Source organism: Podarcis vaucheri (assembly GCF_965113315.1).
Source record: "Podarcis vaucheri genome assembly, chromosome: 12".
NCBI classification, from domain to species: Eukaryota; Metazoa; Chordata; class Lepidosauria; order Squamata; family Lacertidae; genus Podarcis; species Podarcis vaucheri.
The window spans coordinates 53,878,156-53,897,444 of record NC_138750.1 but is presented as its reverse complement, the minus strand read 5'-3'; the positions used below and the strand labels follow the sequence as shown (position 1 = coordinate 53,897,444).

Below are 19,289 nucleotides of genomic sequence, written 5' to 3'. Positions count from 1 at the left end.
GATCGGTAGAATGAAGACTTTGTTTCCCAATGCATGCACAAGAAACTTTGTTGGGCTGATAGAAGGAGGATGGATGGGAATGTAAGGTCATCTTACACACCAGCTTTCTGACTTTATGGCTGCAGCCAGGACACACTTCCAGGTACAGCTTTTTCCAGGGCTGGGGGAGCTCTCTCATGTGTACATGACAAATGGCTATTAAAACACATGATTACTATAACAGTGACTTTTGGGTGGTGGCACTACAACTTTGGACGGCCCTCTGTGGGGAGATGTGAATGGTTCCCTCTCTTCCCATTTTTAGGCAGGCAATGCTCTGCTGTTTTAGTAGGGTTTATGCAGTTCCACGTTTATGTAGCGCTGCTTTTAGTTGTGCTGAATTTACTGAAAAATCACATGGCATTGTTAGCTCTGTGCGCCATTCTGCAAGTCTGGCTGCACTGCTGGGGACCTGCCAAGACCTACATTCCCGCAGGAAGTCCAGTTCCATCCCCTGGATCCTTGTGGCTCTGCTGTTCCTCCACTTGGCTATTGCTCCCTGCTCATCTGCTCTCTTTGACCAGATAAATAATGTACTTTTAAAAAAAAATCTCAACCACCTTTAATTAAAGTGTTCCAGGGAGATGTACAATAATATTTACAAGAAAAAACCCCTTAAGCTGGGCATCCTTTTAAAAATGGCAGATCTGTGCAAACCAGCCACACCATAAAGCTGCAGAGAAAGGAATGAAGAGAACAGTCTCTCTCTCCCCCCCCCACCAGGCAAAAAAACAAAATAAAAACAGAAGCAAAGGAAACTTGCCTCCCCCACTACCTTTACAACCTCTCTGCATTCCACTCACACTTGGTAATCTGACACTAAGGAAGAGTTTAAGTCACCATCCTCCAGCTACTGTTTGAAGGTCAGGCAGTTCAAATAACAAGAAGTCAAAGTACAAATTGTTGTCTTATAGATGTTACTGTGTGTGTGAAGTTGTATGTCTTCCCACTAAACACAGCTGGCCTAACCTTTCGTTGAAGGAATCCAGCTAACCTTAGACTCTTTATCTGGAAAAAGTGCTTTGGACTCCCGACTAGGGACAGATACATAAACAAACACACACTTTTCCATAAAATTAAGCAGCTGCTACTTTGCAACCGGGGATGCAGGTGGTGCTGTGGATTAAACCACAGAGCCTAGGACTTGCCGATCAGAAGGTCGGCGGTTCGAATCCCTGCAACGGGGTGAGCTCCCGTTGCTCGGTCCCTGCTCCTGCCAACCTAGCAGTTCAAAAGCACGTCAAAGTGCAAGTAGATAAATAGATACCGCTCCAGCAGGAAGGTAAACGGCATTTCCGTGTGCTGCTTTGCCAGAAGCGGCTTAGTCATGCTGGCCACATGACCCGGAAGCTGTACGCCGGCTCCCTCGGCCAATAAAGCAAGATAAGCACCGCAACCCCAGAGTCGGCCACGACTGGACCTAATGGTCAGGGGTCCCTTTACCTTTACCTTACTTTGCAACCAGGAGGTTTGCAAGACAGCATTAAAATTGCCTTTAGACAGGGCAAGTCTCTCACCAGGTTCTGCCATAGTCACTCTGCCCAAGCTTTATCTACTCCAGACATGCCAGACAACAGATCAGCATTAGGGAAGGAGTAGGCAGGGGCAGCCAGAGCTGCTATGTCACTTTAAAGTTAGAAACCTCTGGTTTGCAACCCTTACCCCAATTGCAAGGATGCCTGTACCAGCCAGATTTAACAAGCAACTCTGTCTGCCAGGTTGTTGCATTAAATATATATACAGTATATATTGGCTCTGTTCCTGTGCCTTTAACAACAGCCTGACATACAGAAATGCTGGAAGTAAACCTGCTCCCAGCACTCAGCTTCCACCTGCTTCATTTCTGCTGTTAAAGGCACAGAAACAGAGAATCATAGTGGGAAGGGACCCCAAGGGTCATCTAGTCCAACCCCCTGCAATGCAGGAACCTGGGCTAAAGCGTCCAATGCAAATGGCCATCCAATCTCTGCTTAGAAACCTCCAAGGAAGGACAGTCCACCACCTTTCGTGAGAGTCTGTTCCTCCACTAAACAATTCTTACAATCAGAAAATTTTTCTGATTGTTTAGTCGGAATCTCCTTTCTTGCAACTTTAAGCCACTGGTTCGAGTCCTACCCTCCAGAGCAGGAGAAAACAAGCATGCTTCCTCCTCCATGTGACAGCCCTTAAGATAGCTGAAGATACAGTGGTACCTCGGGTTAAGTACTTAATTCGTTCTGGAGGTCCGTACTTAACCTGAAGCTGTTCTTAACCTGAAGCACCACTTTAGCTAATGGGGCCTCCTGCTGCCACCGCGCCGCTGGAGCACGATTTCTGTTCTCATCCTGAAGCAAAGTTCTTAACCCGAGGTAATATTTCTGGGTTAGCGGAGTCTGTAACCTGAAGCATATGCAACCTGAAGCGTATGTAACCCGAGGTACCACTGTACAAAGAGACAGAAGCATTTCACTTTCTGTGGAACTACAGGCAATGACCATTTTACACGGGGCTTACATTCCAAGGCACCGTGGGTTTAAGTGAAATCGCGTATATTGGGGACGCCCATAGAAAAAGCCTGTGAACACCCTCTGTAAACCCCAGAAAAACCCTTTAAAAAACCAGCAGCACTTACCAGATGCCAAACTCCACCACAGTTGTTCCCTTCAAACCTCCTTTCTCAAACTCCAACTCTCCACAGGCCTCAATGGTTGACGCAAGGGCTTTTGCGATTGTACTTGCAAAAGCTCGTGGGATTGCTAGGTGCTGTTTTCACACCGTTTTTGCCCTTTCCACACTTTTTAAGGGCCACTGTTGCCCTTTTCCCGGTCACTTCTGGGTTCGCGGCAATGCGCGTGTGCATGACCATACACAAATTGAATGTGTGTAAAATGGTCATTGCCTGTACTTATAGAAATGGGAAATAAGGTATGAAAATTAGAAAGCATAAAGTATGTCCAGCTAGTGAAGGGTGGTGAAATCTCAGCTGGGGGGGTCAAACAAATTAAATTTGCCTTTCTGGGCTGTGACCAGGGGTTCACCTTTTACCTTTACATCATCTGATGCTGAGGTAGCTTCTGCTGCCAGTGTCCCCCCCATTTCTGAAATCTTCCTCTTCTCCCATCAACAGATATAGGGAGCTAATGTCAGGTAAACAATATAAGCCACAGCTGCTAAGCATTTTGCTTTACGGGTGGATTTAAAGACAGAGGAGGAAATCTTCAGGTTGCAACCTGAGCATGTAGACAGCAGATGTGTTATTCCCTGTCAGAGGAACTGAAGTCCTAACACAGAAAGGCTGCAAAGGATATGCGACGCAAGGCTTATAAATCATGGTTTCTCCGCCACTGTCAGACTTGCCGGCTATCTTATGCAGCCACGCTCCAGAAAATAGGAAGAGTTATTGAGCCAATGAAAGATGTGATAAGTACAGTACACAGTCAGGGGCAAGCTATCCATCTCACAGTCATCTCAGTTTCCTGTGTCTAAGCCACCTTTTTTAAAAAAACAAAATTAATTTTGTTCTGGTGGACGGTCTCAGAAATAAATATGGATGCTAAAAGAATACAACCAAGGATCCTGCTTCCATACCATGATGGTTTTCCTCAAACAAGCTCCCAGCAAACTTTCCTGCTGCTGTAAAGAAAGTTTGGGGGTCAAATGGGATATTGTTCACAGGAAAATTATTCCTGCACCTGTACCTTTAACAGCAGTCACATGAAGAGAAATTTAGCAGGTGAATGTTTTTACCCACCATTTATCTCCACGGTGGAAAATGGTTTCTGTGCATTAGGCTGCCATCAGAAGCAGGGCAGTTAAAAAAGGAGGGGAGGGGAAATGTTGGTGATCCTAGAGGTTAAGAGATAATACTATTTCAATCTGCAGAGTCTCTTGCACCAAATATAAGTATTAGCAAATACATCAATATTGCTGAAATATCTGAGGACCCCCTGGCTCTTGAAGACATAGCTTCTAAATCAAGTACTTCCCTGAACTTGAGCTTTCTGATCTAATTGTTTTAATCGTTCTTTTAACCATTTTAATTGTTATGCTTCTTCACAGGCTTGTTTTATTGTATATATTAAATACAGGTGTTTTTATGTTTCGATGGAATTGCTTTATTCTGTATTTCAATTATGTGTGGATATTGAATACTTGATTTTATACTTGTAAACTGCTTTGAAACTATTTTGGTATGCAAGGATTATATAACTAGATACACAGTGCCGACATTAATCAAAAGCAAAGGGTTATGTCGCAATTGTCAGATTTGAATAATGACATATTAAAAGTTGTTTCAGAAAAGCGGACTCACAGGAGACACCAAGAGATGAGGGGTATGCAAAAGCAGAATGTAAGACTAGAGACCATTTAGTGCAAAACAACCGTTGCGAGTTGGAATAAACAGTAAACCAAGTAATTAAGGTTAGAACTAGATTGTGGAGTAGAAATTTAGCATGAGATTTTTAGGAAGTGATCATGGTGATAGGAAGCACCTGCCATTCCTATGGTTGGGAATATACCGTTGCACGCCACCCCAATCTCAGAACAATGTGAGATTCCAGGCACTTACCCAGGGTTTGTGTTTCCTTCGGAAAAAGGGATAGCAGAGACTGTAGTGTCTTTATAATATATGGTTTATTTACGCACATATACACAGCCTGACCCTATGGGGGAGAGGTTCACAGCATTAACAGCCCAAGAGGATATTGTTTCTCTAATAGCCACAGCCTTGGATTTGAACAGAAATCAAGCATGCCTCCATCTCTCTGGCTTCTGCTTGCTTCTTTCCAGCTTCCAGCTCACATCATTCCCATGTCTCTGATCTCAACTCTGCCTCTGTCCTTCTAGCTTCTCACAAATTGAAGGAGGGGGCCCCACCCATTTGCCATCTAGCACAGAGCCCCTTTCTTTGTTCTCCTTAATGGCCCATCACCCAGGCTATCACCTCACCAGGAAGCTAGCCTGGGTATTAAAAATTAGAATGGGGTCCAGACATTAGGCTCACCCCTTCCCAAACTCATAACAATACTAACTGACCCCAGATATAGGGAGATGGCAAAACCAAAAGATTTTGGTTACTAGGAATGGCATAAGTAAGGCCTAGTAGGAAATAGCAATTGGGAAGGCTTGCTGTGGGGGAAGGGTCTTCTCACCCTAGACTAGGTGTGCACAGGAGATAAAAAATGGCACACAGCTTTCAAGCTCCATATGGGTTACTTAGTGCATGGGGATGGAAGGGTTTCTTGGAAAGGATGCTGAATTTGGTAGACTCTAATCTGATCCACCCAGGCACTTCTTATGCTCTTAAGAAAGAACACATACATATTTAGGATCACTTAGCACAGATTAGTCATGCCTCAGCTACCCTAACTACTTTTTTGGTACATTTAACACACCTTGATGGAGAATTCTAGCTTTACAAAAAGTAGACTACAGAAGATTGGTCAGCCCTTGAAAGATAACACCCCCCTGCTATTGTCTCCCCATCTCTTTCTCACCAAGTTTTAGAACTTAACTTAGGTGTCCTATTTTGTGTTATTGTCCTGTTGCCACGCCCTGGGACAAATGCTGACATAACACCTTAAGACAGAAGGGAGACCTCCGAGTATTCATATTATATTGCTGTTCTGATCCAAGGCAGGTTTGGTCATTGTGACTAAGATTATGAGTTTTTTTTAAAACTTAGCTGCTTTGTACTTGTTGAGGAAAGACTAGGTATAAATTAACACAGGGCTAGAAAGTCAAAAAGGGGACATGGGTGGCGCTGCGGGTTGAACCACAGAACTGATCAGAAGGTCGGCGGTTCGAATCCCCGCAATGGGGTAAGCTCCCGTTGCTCAGTCCCTGCTCCTGCCAACCAAGAAGTTTGAAAGAACGTCAAAGGGCAAGTAGTTAAATAGGTACCGCTCTGGCGGGAAGGTAAACGGTGTTTCCGTGCACTGCTCTGGTTCGCCAGAAGCGGCTTAGTCATGCTGGCCACATGACCCAGAAGCTGTATGCCGGCTCCTTTGGCCAATAAAGCGGGATGAGCGCCACAACCCTAGAGTCGGCCACGACTGGACCTAATGGTGAGGGGTCCCTTTACCTTTAGAAAGGTCTGACATAAGGTTTTCACATGGCCAGAGGTGGAGGTTGATCACATCTAGAAAAACTTTCTGGCAGCAAGAACTGTTTGACAGTGGAACTGTCTCCCTCAGGAGGTTGTGGACTCTCCTTCCATTTATGTTTCTAAGCAGAGATTGGATGGCCATCCGTCAAGGATGCTTTAGCTGAGATTCCTGCATTGCAGGGGGTTGGACTAGATGACCTTTGGGGTCTCTTCCAACTCTACAATTCTCTGTTGTTATCTAAAATAAATCCTCCATGTTTGATTGCCATATTGTGATCACATTGTGTGGACCGTACTTAGATCAGCAACTCATGTCAAAGGTGAATGGTTTGAAGAACTCACGTTCACTCAGAAAGGCTGATGGAAGAATAACCTATCATCTGACTCACCAAGCTATATTTCATACATCCAATCCCCAAATGAGTAATTTCTTCCTCCTATGAAAGTTGCCAGTTGACTTTCACACTCAGAGGCTCTGCAGTGGCCATTCAGGAGTGTTTCCCCACCAAAGTCAACTACTATTTCATACTGGCATGTAAGCAAAGTATACAGTGACCTGATGTGATTGATGTTAGAATGAGCTGAGGTCAAAGTATTAGTTTAGTCATCAGCGGCTTCTTGCCAGCCACATCCAACTGCACGTCTCACAGCAACACATATCAGCTACCTTTGCTCTAGTTCCCATTAGTCATCTCTTTACGTAAATTCTGTAAATCTACAGGTGCTTAATACAGCTGTCAGACTGCAAGCCAGATCAATGCTAACCCTTTAAATTCCCAAGTTAAGTGGGAGATTCTGCAACCCATTTTTCCTCTGGCCCTTACACACACACACACACACACACACACACACACACACACTCCACTGTAGCAGATGGAAGGTTTGGCTGTCTTCACATTTTCCCCTGAAAAATGCAGGCTTTAAATGTTTGTTACTTCTAAGCTTCAGCAAAAGTATATTGGCTAAGGGTGATGTTTTCATCTGAATTTAGAATTTTATAAAGTAAAACAGTGTATTGCCTACCCCTGAGAAAAGAGCTTATGTCTATTGATACTATAAACAAGACTGATGGGTGTTCACAGCTAGAATCCTATACAGGATTAAGCAGAATAAGCAGGTCTGAGGAAGGAACCCAAGTAATCAGAATAGCTTTATCTTACAATAGAAAACTGCATCCTACAAATTAAACACTGTATCCTATTGAAGACAATGGTGCCAATAATTAGCTGCTATTTGTAATGGCTGATGGCTAAGTACTCAGTGTGCAAGTTAAAATTTAGGCACAGCTTCTGAAAGCTCCCAAGCAAACCTGCAGAGATTTGCAGTCTAAAAGCCTTTGCTAAGAATCGAGAAGCCATTGGTTCAAACCTCACCTCTGCCTTGGACTCATTAGGAGGCCTTAGATAAGGCATCAGCCTCCGTCCTCACCCCAACTGAAATACAGTGATAACTGTAAGACTTAAGTACCTTGCAGAATTAATAATAATAATAATAATAATAATAATAATAATAATAATAATAATAATAATAATTTATTATTTATAACCCACCACTCTGGGCGGCTTCCAACAGGACACTAAAATACAATAACCTATTAAACATTAAAAGCTTCCCTAAAGAGGGCTGCCTTCAGATGTCTTCTAGAAATTTGGTAGTTATTTTTCTCTTTGACATCTGGTGGGAGGGCGTTCCACAGGGCGGGTGCCACTACCGAGAAGGCCCTCTGCCTGGTTCCCTGTAACTTGGCTTCTCGCAGCGAGGGAACCGCCAGAAGGCCCTCAGTGTCTGGGCTGAACGATGGGGGTGGAGATGCTCCTTCAGGTATACTGGACTGATTATATCAAAAGGATTATAAGAAGATAATCCATGTTATGCACTTGGACACTTAGAAGCACCCTGTTAATCCTAAAATACACACAGGACTTTGCTTTTCTTACAGAGAAATGAAGCGGTCCATACTTACGGCTTTTGAGGTAGCGCAAGGGGTGGAAGTGGGAGGTTTGGCCACACTTTGTCCAGGAGGAAGGCTCGGTCTCTGGCCTGTATCTGGGGGGGAAGAGGACGTGTGAATCCGTGTTTCTAGCCTCTCTGGTTCATGTTTGTAGGATTCAAGCGGAAACGTTGGCTGCTTGATCACTTGTGTCGGGGTCGAGGGAGAGGAGGAAAGACCAGAGGCTATAAACAAAACAAAAAAAGATGCAGATCATTAAATCTCAGTATACATATTGGGTGAGCAATGGCTTAAGCCATGCAAAGGCTTTAATCCAATATTTTCTATTTTTTTAATAAATTTTTTATTGGTTTTTCACAGTTTTTATAAACACAAACAATACACAGTACAAACAGACAAGCACACAAACAAACATGTATAATTTCATATCCCTTTTTCTTAAACCTTACTTCGCCGACTTCCCCATACCTCCCCTTTCTACATCCCATTTTCCAAAATTATTTCAGCAAATCCTAACACTTGGTTTTATCAAATTTTGTCATTCTTTTCTTTTACTTAATATTTTACAGCTGTAATCCCCTTTTTCCCTTAAAACCTCGATTTAATCCAATATTTTCATCCCCCCACAACACTGCAACACTGAACAGAAATCTTGTCCTTCTATTTACAAAGTATGGGTCTTCCTCCCATTGCCATAAAATGCCTTTTTTAATCTATAAAGTAGCTGCTGTGACGAGTGTGTTGATCTCAAGCAAGCACAACCAGCCAGATGTGGCTGCGGAAGAGATACCATCCCATTCCTCGGTGTCACCAATGAAGAAAATTCATTGTTGACAGCCATGTAGAGCAATCTGTGAAAAAAACTGGGGTGAAAGCAAGAGTAGAGATGCTTGTGCCTTCCTGTTTTCTAGGGATTTCTCCTCCCCACATGTACACACACACACACCAGGGACTGTTCAAAGGGCAGGGGGAACTAATGATATGCCAACTCCCTTGGCTTGAATCACTACTGGCTCACATAAATTGAATACTTCAGGTGGGGAGATCACATTCTTTGAAAGCTCCAGGTACCCAGCAATGTTTTGCTTTCTCACATTCTCCTGGGAACAGTAGTGTGGTAGGGATGGAGTTTCAGAGCAAGGCAGCTCAGCTTAATGCACTCAGGTATTGCAAGGTCAGAAAATTTGTACTGCGAGCCTGCTATTTTTAAAAACCCTAGAAACAACAACAACCCCAAAACGAAAAGTTAGAGAGCAGTGCAGCAGAAAGCAGGCAAGTTCAGCTAAGCCAAGGCAGTTCTTTTGTGGAAATGTATAAAGCTGATTGTAAGAGAGGATGTATGGAAGTGAGAGCTGGACCATAAAGAAGGCTGGTCGCCGAAGAATTGATGCGTTGGAATTATGGTGCTGGAGGGGAGACTCTTGAGAGTCCCATGGACCTCAAGAAGATCAAATCTATCCATTCTGAAGGAAATCAGCCCTGAGTGCTCACTGGAAGGACAGATCCTGAAGCTGAGGCTCCAATACTTTGGCCACCTCATGAGAAGAGAAGACTCCCTGGAAAAGACCCTGATGTTGGGAAAGATGGAGGGCACAAGGAGAAGGGGACGACAGAGGACGAGATGGTTGGATAGTGTTCTCGAAGCTACCATCATGAGTTTGACCAAACTGCGGGAGGCAGTGGAAGAGAGGAGTGCCTGGCGTGCTCTGGTCCATGGGGTCACAAAGAGTCGGACACGACTAAACAACAACAACAAGAGATGATACTGCTTAGCTTAGCCACTTTCAATGTCTGATGGAGCCAGATGGGAAGGGAAGGGCAGAGTTAGAAATGCCCCAAGGGACTCCCACCCGCTTTATTAGGAATCTGGAACTGGCCAGGCTGTCAATTTCAACATCTTTGGTCCATCAGAGCCAAGTGGCTGTTACAGGATTTCTTACAGAAAATGTATGTGGTATGATGATTTTCCCTAGCAAGCACTGCTAGAGGAAATAGAGGAGGGAGAGTTGGTGGATACAATTAACAAAGGTCTCTAGAGCAGCAGCCTTCTCCAATTTAGTGCCCTGAAGATGTCTTGGCTTACAACCATCAGTCCCAGCCAGAATGGCCGATGGTCAGGGATGATGGGAGTTGTAGTCTGAAGAGAACCATGCTAAGGAAGGCTCCTATACAGAGGATTTGTACCAATCCCATTATTTCAACACAATCCGTCTTCTGTTGGTCGAAAGTATCATGAAAGTCAACGGTACAGCAGTTTCCGTTGATTTTAAAGACCATATCTTGGCAACCTGAAATTGACTTTTGTTTGAAGAGGCATTTGTGTTGTGTAAAATTAAACAAAACACACACACACAATAGCTGTTAAGGTACTGTTCAGAACCAGGAAACTGTTAATGCGTGCCCTCCTCAGCAGTTCTGTTATCTCAGATGTTGCTATGAGAAAGTGAACACTTCCAAGCAGCAAAGAAATTGAACTAAAGATTTAAAGGCTGTTATGAATGGTAAATAAGCAAGAAAGCTGAAAAATGGTTGTTTGCTCTCTCCTATAAAGATTCCCAATTGTGACATGTTATTTAAAAAAAACAGAAAAACCTTCTGGATATGCTCTTAAAAAGGTAAAGGTAAAGGGACCCCTGGCCATTAGGTCCAGTCGTGACTGACTCTGGAGTTGCGGCGCTCATCTCGCTTTATTGGCCGAGGGAGCCAGCGTACAGTTTCTGGGTCATGTGGCCAGCATGACTAAGCCGCTTCTGGCGAATCAGAGCAGCACACGGAAACGTCATTTACCTTCCTGCCGGAGCGGTACCTATTTATCTACTTGCACTTTGACGTGCTTTCGAACTGCTAGGTTGGCAGGAGCAGGGACCGAGCAACGGGAGCTCACCCCGTCACAGGGATTCGAACCGCCAAACTTCTGATCAGCAAGTCCTAGGCTCTGAGGTTTAACCCACAGTGCCACCCTTATGCCACTGTTATTAGGATGCACATTTGTATTTCTAAACACATGATGTTGCTTTATGCAGGGTCTGATCATAACCCAATACTGAATGCTCTGATCAGCAGCTGCTCTCTGGCATTATTTTGTAACAGGCTTGGATTGTTTTTCATTTTGTGTGAGTCACCTTGGGAGAGTTTTTAAGGACCAACAGGTGGGTATTAAAGCTATTATAAAGGAACATCATGAAATGTCTCAGCAGAGGGTCTTTCCTACCCTTCTACTTAAAGTAATATTTAACTAATTCCGCTATAGATAAACCACAGGAGCTTTTATGTGTATAGCATTTCCCCCACAACTGCTCTGCAGCCCCACATTCCATCACAGTTTTAAAATATTATATTCCATTTCACTTATGGAGGTCTGCTATATATGACCAGGAAAGTGACAAGAGGAAGAAGAGATGAAAAAAGCCAGCAAAATTAGCACATGCAACAGGAAAGAGGAAGAGGAGACAGATGGTCAAGAGAACAGACCCGGTGAACACAAGAGAATACATTTGTGGGAGATTGTGGGGGTCGTTGTTAAGAAGCAGAGAGGGAGTGTGCAGTTCGGATCTTGAGCGAGAGCTGGGATAAGAAGGAAAGGGAAAGAGTCTGTGGGTAATCTGTTTGTTTGGAGATACAGTTGTACCTTGGATCTCGAACGCCTTGCAAGCTGAACATTTTGGCTCCCGAACGCTGCAAAGCTTGCAGTCTATGTCCTGACAGATTCTAAGCTAGAGAACATTCATATTCTCAAGAATCTCCCTACACCCTTCTGCTGTGCCTGATGCTGTCTCTAACTAACAGATGCTAACTCTAACTAACAGATGACTACAGAAAGAACATTGTTTCTTCTAGCTAGAATAGCATTTAATGCCCTTTTCTATATGTTTGAAAAGACCTTGCTTCAGTCTGCTGGTCAAGATATCAGACAACAATACTCCTTTGCAGTCAGACACGATATCAGTGCACTGTTTCAGACCACGATACAAACTAAGGATTAATCAGACTTGCCATTTCGCATCAGACTACAGTACATGGGATTCAAGCTTTCTAGGTTGTGAGAAAGGTTAATGAACTGTGCAATCCTATAAATGTCTACACAGGTCTAAGCTACTGAGTTCAGTGGGATTTACTCTGAGGAAACCGTGAACAGGATTAAAATCCGAACTCTCTTCCCCAATGTTTCATTTCTTCCAAGTTCAATGCATTAAAGGTAAAGGTAAAGGACCCCTGACAGTTAAGTCCAGTTGTGAATGATTCTGGGGTTGCGGTGCTCATCTCGTTTTATTGGCTGAGGAAGTTGGCGTTTGTCCGCAGACAGATTTCCGGTCATGTGGCCAGCATGATGAAGCCGCTTCTGGCGAAACCAGAGCAGCACATGGAAATGCCATTTACCTTCCGGCCAGAGCGGTACCTATTTATCTACTTGCACTAGGTTGGCAGGAGCTGGGACCGAGCAACGGGAGCTCACCCCATCGTGGGGACAATGTTTTTACAGGCAGGTAAGTGTTTTCAGAGTGCTTGAAGTTTTGGTGGAAACTGCAAATGATGACAATGACATTCCATTCAAAGGAAATATGATTTACTGCATTACAGCTCCTTAATGCGACTGCTGAGATGCATCTATCACAAGAGCTAATGGGCTAACATGTCAGCTGAAGAGAGGTCCAATAGCAACAGGCTGTGCCAAAACACTAATAATCAGACACACAGGAGCCAAGCCACACAGTTAGCAACGTCATAGACATGCCAAAAAAATAAAATAAGAGGATGCAGTAAATGGTCAGCAAATGAGGTTTCTTCAGGAATACTACAGAGCTGTGTATAAGATTGTCTTCATATAGTTTCTCTCCATTTTCACTCTCTCTGTCCCGCTCAAATATGTGAATGGACAGGGAGTATGTCAGGGCTGAACCAAGGATAGTGGTCTCAAGTGAGCCAGGAGCTAGGAACCAGGAACTGTGGGAAAAGCCAATAATCAGAACTGAAGAGTAAGTCTCTACGCAAAGGACGAACCACAAGGTGAGGTCAACGAGCAAGTCAGAAGTCCGGATCAAAGAATAACCAAGGATACAATACCACACCAGAGTTCAGGAAAACCTTGTTGCTTGAGCAACAAGCCCTACACCCATCTCTATCACTAGTGGCCTCAGGGGCTAGGGGTGTGGGGTTTGAAGGAGGGCTGAGGCATGGGCAGAAAGGGTTAGACCTCCTTGTCCACCCGTACGCCAGCCTCAATTACAGAAGCATGCTGGTTTTAAAATGGATGATTTGTAATTTAATTTGGATTATCGATTGGCCAGGATTGCACACAGAAGTTGAGCAGTTTTGCACCCACACAGGTAGGACCTTGCAATGTGTGTTCCAACAAGGTTTTGGAGTTCAGCCTTTCCCCTTGCTTTTGATTTGTGCATCAATATTGCTGCAAGTCCAAATCTGCCATTAATCACTCTTCTATTTTCCCATCAGCTTAGGCTTTCCTTTTCTGGCACTGCTCAGGATCTGACATGCAAAGCCATTTCTCTCCAGGCTAAATATTTTCCACACCTTTTAAGCATTTGCTTACCATTTTTGTGCCAGCATTTCAAATGTGCAAATATTCCATGTGCACTGTGTTAGGGCATGGGGCAAAGGACTCTCTTCCCCTGCAACCCTTCCGTAAAGGTTTGCACTCTTCCACTAGTAGGGAAAACCGAGGCGCAGGCAAGCTATGGCTGGTGAATGTTAAGTAGAGTCAGTTACTTGTAGCAAAACTGAGCAGGGCCTGCTATTTCTCCATTAGACTGATTCATCACAAAGAATACGAGGCATTTAAGGCAATTGCTGCAAACTTCACATGATAACAGTTGACTGCAGTTGCTTAATGGCTGTGAAGGCACATACAAAGCAGCAGGTGAAGAGTGTGTTGATGAATTGTAATGAAAGCTCTCGAGATGGGAAGCCACATAAGGAAGCGAGCAGCTAGGCAGTACAACCCCTACTGCAACTGGGAAATGTTGCATTTCCCTTTAAAAGATGTAACGCAGGCGGAGATACAGCATCTCCTGGCTCATTCTTCCACTTTGTTGTTGTTGTTGGACCAGAGCACGCCTCTCGCAGTTTGGTCAAACGCATGCTGGTAGCTTCGAGAACACTGTCCAACCATCTCGTCCTCTTTCATCCCCTTCTCCTTGTGCCCTCCATCTTTCCCAACATCAGGGTCTTTTCCAGGGAGTCTTCTCCTCTCATGAGGTGGCCAAAGTATTGGAGCCTCAGCTTCAGGGTCTGTCCTTCCAGTGAGCACTCAGGGCTGATATCCTTCAGAATAGAGAGGTTTGATCTTCTTGCAGTCCATGGGACTCTCAAGAGTCTCCTCCAGCACCAGAATTCAAAGGCTCCTCCACTACTCCCCCAATAAATGCATATATTGAACGACACATGAACATGACTGGCCCTATCGTACCTACACCGGCCCCAACAGATGGGAGGAATCGCAATTGCTATACATTTCCAAAGCTGTCTCGGGAGGCAATGGCAGAGTGCACTTTCGGGGGTAACGTCAAACTGTTGGAGAGTTACAGCGCCTGCTGTGGCTGTAGAGACCGATATGGGAGAGATGTTTTGTTGCAGCTGGGGCAAGTGAAGGCATCTGCTTGTGCTGCTGCAGATGCACCATGGCGTTTCTTCTCTCTGCGCTCCTCCCAGCGGTCATTCCTCCTCTGGTCACTGCTATGGATGCACAACCTGACTGCCTGTCTGCAGGCCCCACGGTCGTCCGCAAGGGGTTCCCACAGGGCAGGGTTGACATTGCCAGCCTTCATGTTGTTGGATTCTCAAGCCTTATCAGGAGAAACTGGCCACTTTCCCGGCACTCGGCTTGAGCTCCTTGTTGACCTCCCCGTCTGCGTTTCCCGGCAGGATACAGGCTAGGTCACTATCGGCGATCCTCCTCAAGCGTGAGAAGAACACACCACTCTTCCCTCCTCCCTGCCTCCCCCAGGGAGGGGAAAGAGATAGACAGAAATGTATTTACATGTCTTTATTTCTGTCTTTGCAGCAGTACAGAGAAACGCGTCTGCTCTCATCAGACTCCAACAGCAGAGAGAGAAACTCCACCCCTGTACTTCCAGTACAGGTCAAATGACACTCTGAGCTAACATCCGGTGCTCAGCACAGTGAATAGACTGTCCCTTTGTTCCCATGGTACAGTCCCAAACATCAACATCTTGTTTAGCTTTCCAGCCAGCTGCTGCTCGCTGCTGCATTGCTTCTTTTCCGTAACACATGTCACATTTGGAGACATCTTTGTAACACAGAGCTGGGCTTTCGAGAGGCCTAGTGCCTGATGCAACACACTTTTGTCTTGGCATGGAGATGAGCCAGGTTGAACAGAGACCCCGTCACTCCTTGAAGTACACACCATACACCAGGGCACTGTTATCATTATTACCTTGTGAACTGTAAATATTTTAATCAATCAAGGGACAAAAGCACGCTGACCCTGCATAGAATTGAGCTGTATAGAATCTTAGGCAAGTCTTCTCTGTCCCCCACAGCCCTCACCCCAATCTATAATATTTATTTATACTGAAACGTATAGGCTGCCTTTTGTGCTCAGAGGGCCCTTAAAAAAAACAAAAAACAATGACGAACACAATAAAAAGGAAATGGAGATTTGAGTTCTGGTTGTCAACAAATTTGGTTCTCTGCTATTGTGATGTTTGGGGGTTTTTTAATAATAGTTTTATATTTTTGTTTTTGTGTGTGTGGATTTGGTATATTTTAGTATATTGCTATGCATCTTGGCAAGTGTTATTGTTGTTGCAATTAACGCAGCATTCAAGAAATCTTTCAAGACGGTGAACTCGGAACGTTTGCAAGCTGCCCCTGCCCTAGGTAGCATATTTTCCTGCTGATCGGAAGGACCACTCTTCTTCAGCTTATTATTCAAACACATTAGCCCACAAAAAACAGCGAACACATTCAAGTAGTCCTTGAGTGAACACATCCTTGGCCCCTGCTAACGAAACAACAAGCACTAAGACAACACAGCCCTGAAATGCTGACCTCTGACCCTGTCACTTACGCCATGAGCCTGTTGCAATGCCTAGGCACCCTGGGCTTTACTTACTTAGCACATCACCTGGTTTCTCATTCTCTGACAGAATACTTCACATTCCTCAATGGTGAGGCTTTAAAGGAACAGGTTCTGGGCCCAGTCTGCACCCATGCAAGTGTGATCGCCATTAACCTGGCTGCACTACCAGTGACATTAGTTACACTCAAATCCATGCACACTTTGTGCAAAATGTAATATATACAAATTCTGGAGCCCAAATTCTGTGATGAGAAATGCTTGATTATTTGCCCCTTGCAAACCTCACAAATTAGGTAAAGCTTCGGGAGTTTCTCCTCTACAGCTTTATTTACTTTGATTCTTTAGAACAACCACCACAACGACGAATCATGTAATTTGGAGGCAAAAGAAATGCCTTCATATTCAAACAATCCATAATTAACATGAGAATTGCTGCCATAAGATGTGGTGGTACACAACTAAGTTTTACTCAAAACAGACCCAACAGGTGTTACCTTGAGTTGAAGAAAGAGCCCTCTAATTATTTGGGTTTCTTCCCCCTTAATCATTCCACCCCTTGATTGTGTGGATCAAGTGAGAATAGGTTCCTGTCTCCAAATAAGATGCTAATAAACTTGGCCAACTACAACCAGGTCCTACACATGTTAACTCCAAAATTAATACCATTGTGCTGAGTTACTTACTCCCAAATAACCATGCATAAATTTGCAGGGAATGGGGTTGTGTTAGATAGCGAAATGAGAAAAATATTCCACAATCTGGATCTTGGTGCGCTAAATCCCTCTGAAACCACTGAGGATTTGCAAAATAGCCTACATATTATGCATGTCATCCAGAACATGGAATGCCAACGCATGCAAAACCATTGTGCTATATGATTGGCAGGCACGCAGGATATTTCTAAAAATGGGGGGTGGGGGGAACCATGCCAACACCAACAGCCAAGTTAGGGTATTACTTGGAGTAGGCAAACCTCAGAGCAACTAAGAATTTGTTTGTCTTTTTGTTACTATTTCTAAGATGCTCCAAAAGTAGCTTATGAAATAAACAAGATAACATCAAAACACAGTACAGTCATACCTCGGGATAAATACGCTTCAGGTTGAGCGCTTTCGGGTTACGCTCCGCGGTGACCTGGAAGTAACGGAGTGTGTTACTTCCGGGTTTTGCCGCTTGCGAAGTCATGTCTTACGTTCTGTTCAGGATGTGAACGGGGCTCCGGAATGGATCCCGTCCGAATCCCGAGGTTCCACTCTAGTAAAATATCACATACAAACACAGGACCCAAATATTAAATGGGACAGTCTGAGTGATCAAGGAGCAGGTTATAGGGTGTACTGAAGCCAGCTTTATTTACTACCCTAAATTCTAAGCACAAAGCATAGGTTCTCTCTCTCCGCCCTCCCCCTTCATTATGGTGAATGGTGGGGGTCTGTTTTTTTGGCGAGAGCTTGTAAGCAACCAATGGGGGTTGCAGTGAGTCTTGATGGACTCCACATACAGATAACACGGTGGCACACTGCATCTCCCGAAGGGAGACTTGATAGTGAAGGCTGACACTCCTGCAATCAGAAGAGGATTCTCCTAATTCGTCACTCCACTTTCCCCCCGAAGAGTGTATGGCAACCATTCATTTAATGGGGAGAAGGGGGGGTAAAGGCATGTCCTGGAAACCTCCTGGGGTGAGATTTAAACTTCTTCCTCCCTTACCCCTGTTTTTCCCAGGGATCCGAGCCCTTAAGAATCAAGCCCACTCTGGTCTGAACAGCTCTCGTCTCTGTGAAGAGGTCATAACACAGGGATAGAGTAGATGTATTGATCTGATGCAGCGTAAGGCAGTTACCTACCCACCTTCATCCAGTATCCCCATCCTAGGTTTCGTTTCTCGGCCACGCTCAAATGTGCAATAATCTTTGGAACTGATATCACCGACCATTTCTCAGACTTTGATTGCTCAGGGCTTTAGTCCTCATGGGATCCCACTGGCAGCGATAAGAGCCAAAGGTCATTTGCACAAAGGGATGTCAGATTGAACCTTCGTAAAGAACAACTCTCTGAAAGGGTGCTGTGAATGGCTACCAGGAAAACAGCCTTCTTGGCAGCAGCACCCCATTTCTGCAATGCCCTTTCCAGGGAGACTCGCCCGGCACCAACGTTGCTATTTTGTGTGTGTGTCCAGCACAGAGCTTTCAAAATTTTAATTTCTTGGGTTCTTTTGTTTTAAGCACTTTAATTTTGGAATAGCACCTGGTTTTATGCTGCATTATCGTCTGTTTTTATTATTTTGTATTTGATGGCGAAACTGTGTAGGCTGCCCAAATAAATTCTATCTGAAAGGTGGGATATAAATCTCTGTTAACAAAATAACAATGAAGTAATGTGCTTGGGAGTAAGACCAATTAAACTCAGTGGGACCTTATTTCAAATAAACCTGCATAGAATCAGGCTATTAAAACTATTTAGCTTTGGCAGGCTTGTGCAAAACCTCTGGACAAAGCAATACGGTATGTCTAGAAAGCTGACTCTCAACCTGGGAATACAACTTGCTTTTATGCTCTGGGCTGCAGGGGTTGAACATGAAAATGCTACTGCCTCTCAGAGGGCAAGCCATTGTGATAATAAAGCCTTGGTTTGTCATTCCTTCTCCTTTATGAGACTGGATTTTTTCAGCATATAGGCATTGCATCCTTGCCAGGAGAACAATTAACACCCCCCCCCCCCGCAAAGTAAGCTACACCATTTAAAATTCTAAATGCATCCGAGTGCAGCCTCGTCCCATGGGGAGACAGCAGGGGTGTGAGGTGGGGGAAAGAGAGCTCCAGACTTTCAGTCCTGCTCATCATCATTCTTATCCTGCTAACGTGGGAAATTAATCTCTTTATTAATGTATGTCGCAGTGTGGTTCCTTGGACACCTGCCAAAGCCCTCCTGGAGGAATGAGTGATGACTGCTTAGCTCCTGTTTGACAGAAAATAAACTGCTTGTGCCTCTCTTATGATCCCTTACTGTACTTAGTGAAATAAATTTGTGCCGGTTATAGCAAAAGATCACATCTGCAGCTTGCACGTTTGAGCAATTTGCTCTCAGAAGCTGATATCACCGCTGCCCACTCACCTACCTCCCATTGAAATGGATGCCCTCTCTGCACAAAG

General features: G+C 44.4%; 1 protein-coding gene across 5 annotated transcripts in view; it reads right to left on the bottom strand.

Moving 5' to 3' along the window:
* PRKAG2 (protein kinase AMP-activated non-catalytic subunit gamma 2) overlaps positions 1-19,289 on the bottom strand; it is a 208,647-nt gene that overhangs the window by 60,748 nt on the left and 128,610 nt on the right. For all 5 annotated transcript variants that reach the window (XR_014212219.1, XM_082192434.1, XM_082192435.1 and 2 more), the window contains one exon: positions 8,091-8,302. Coding sequence is in view for 4 of the 5 variants with exons in the window: in XM_082192434.1 (XP_082048560.1) it covers positions 8,091-8,302 (212 nt within the window). In the remaining variant the exon portion in view is untranslated. The remainder of the gene's footprint in view (positions 1-8,090; positions 8,303-19,289) is intronic.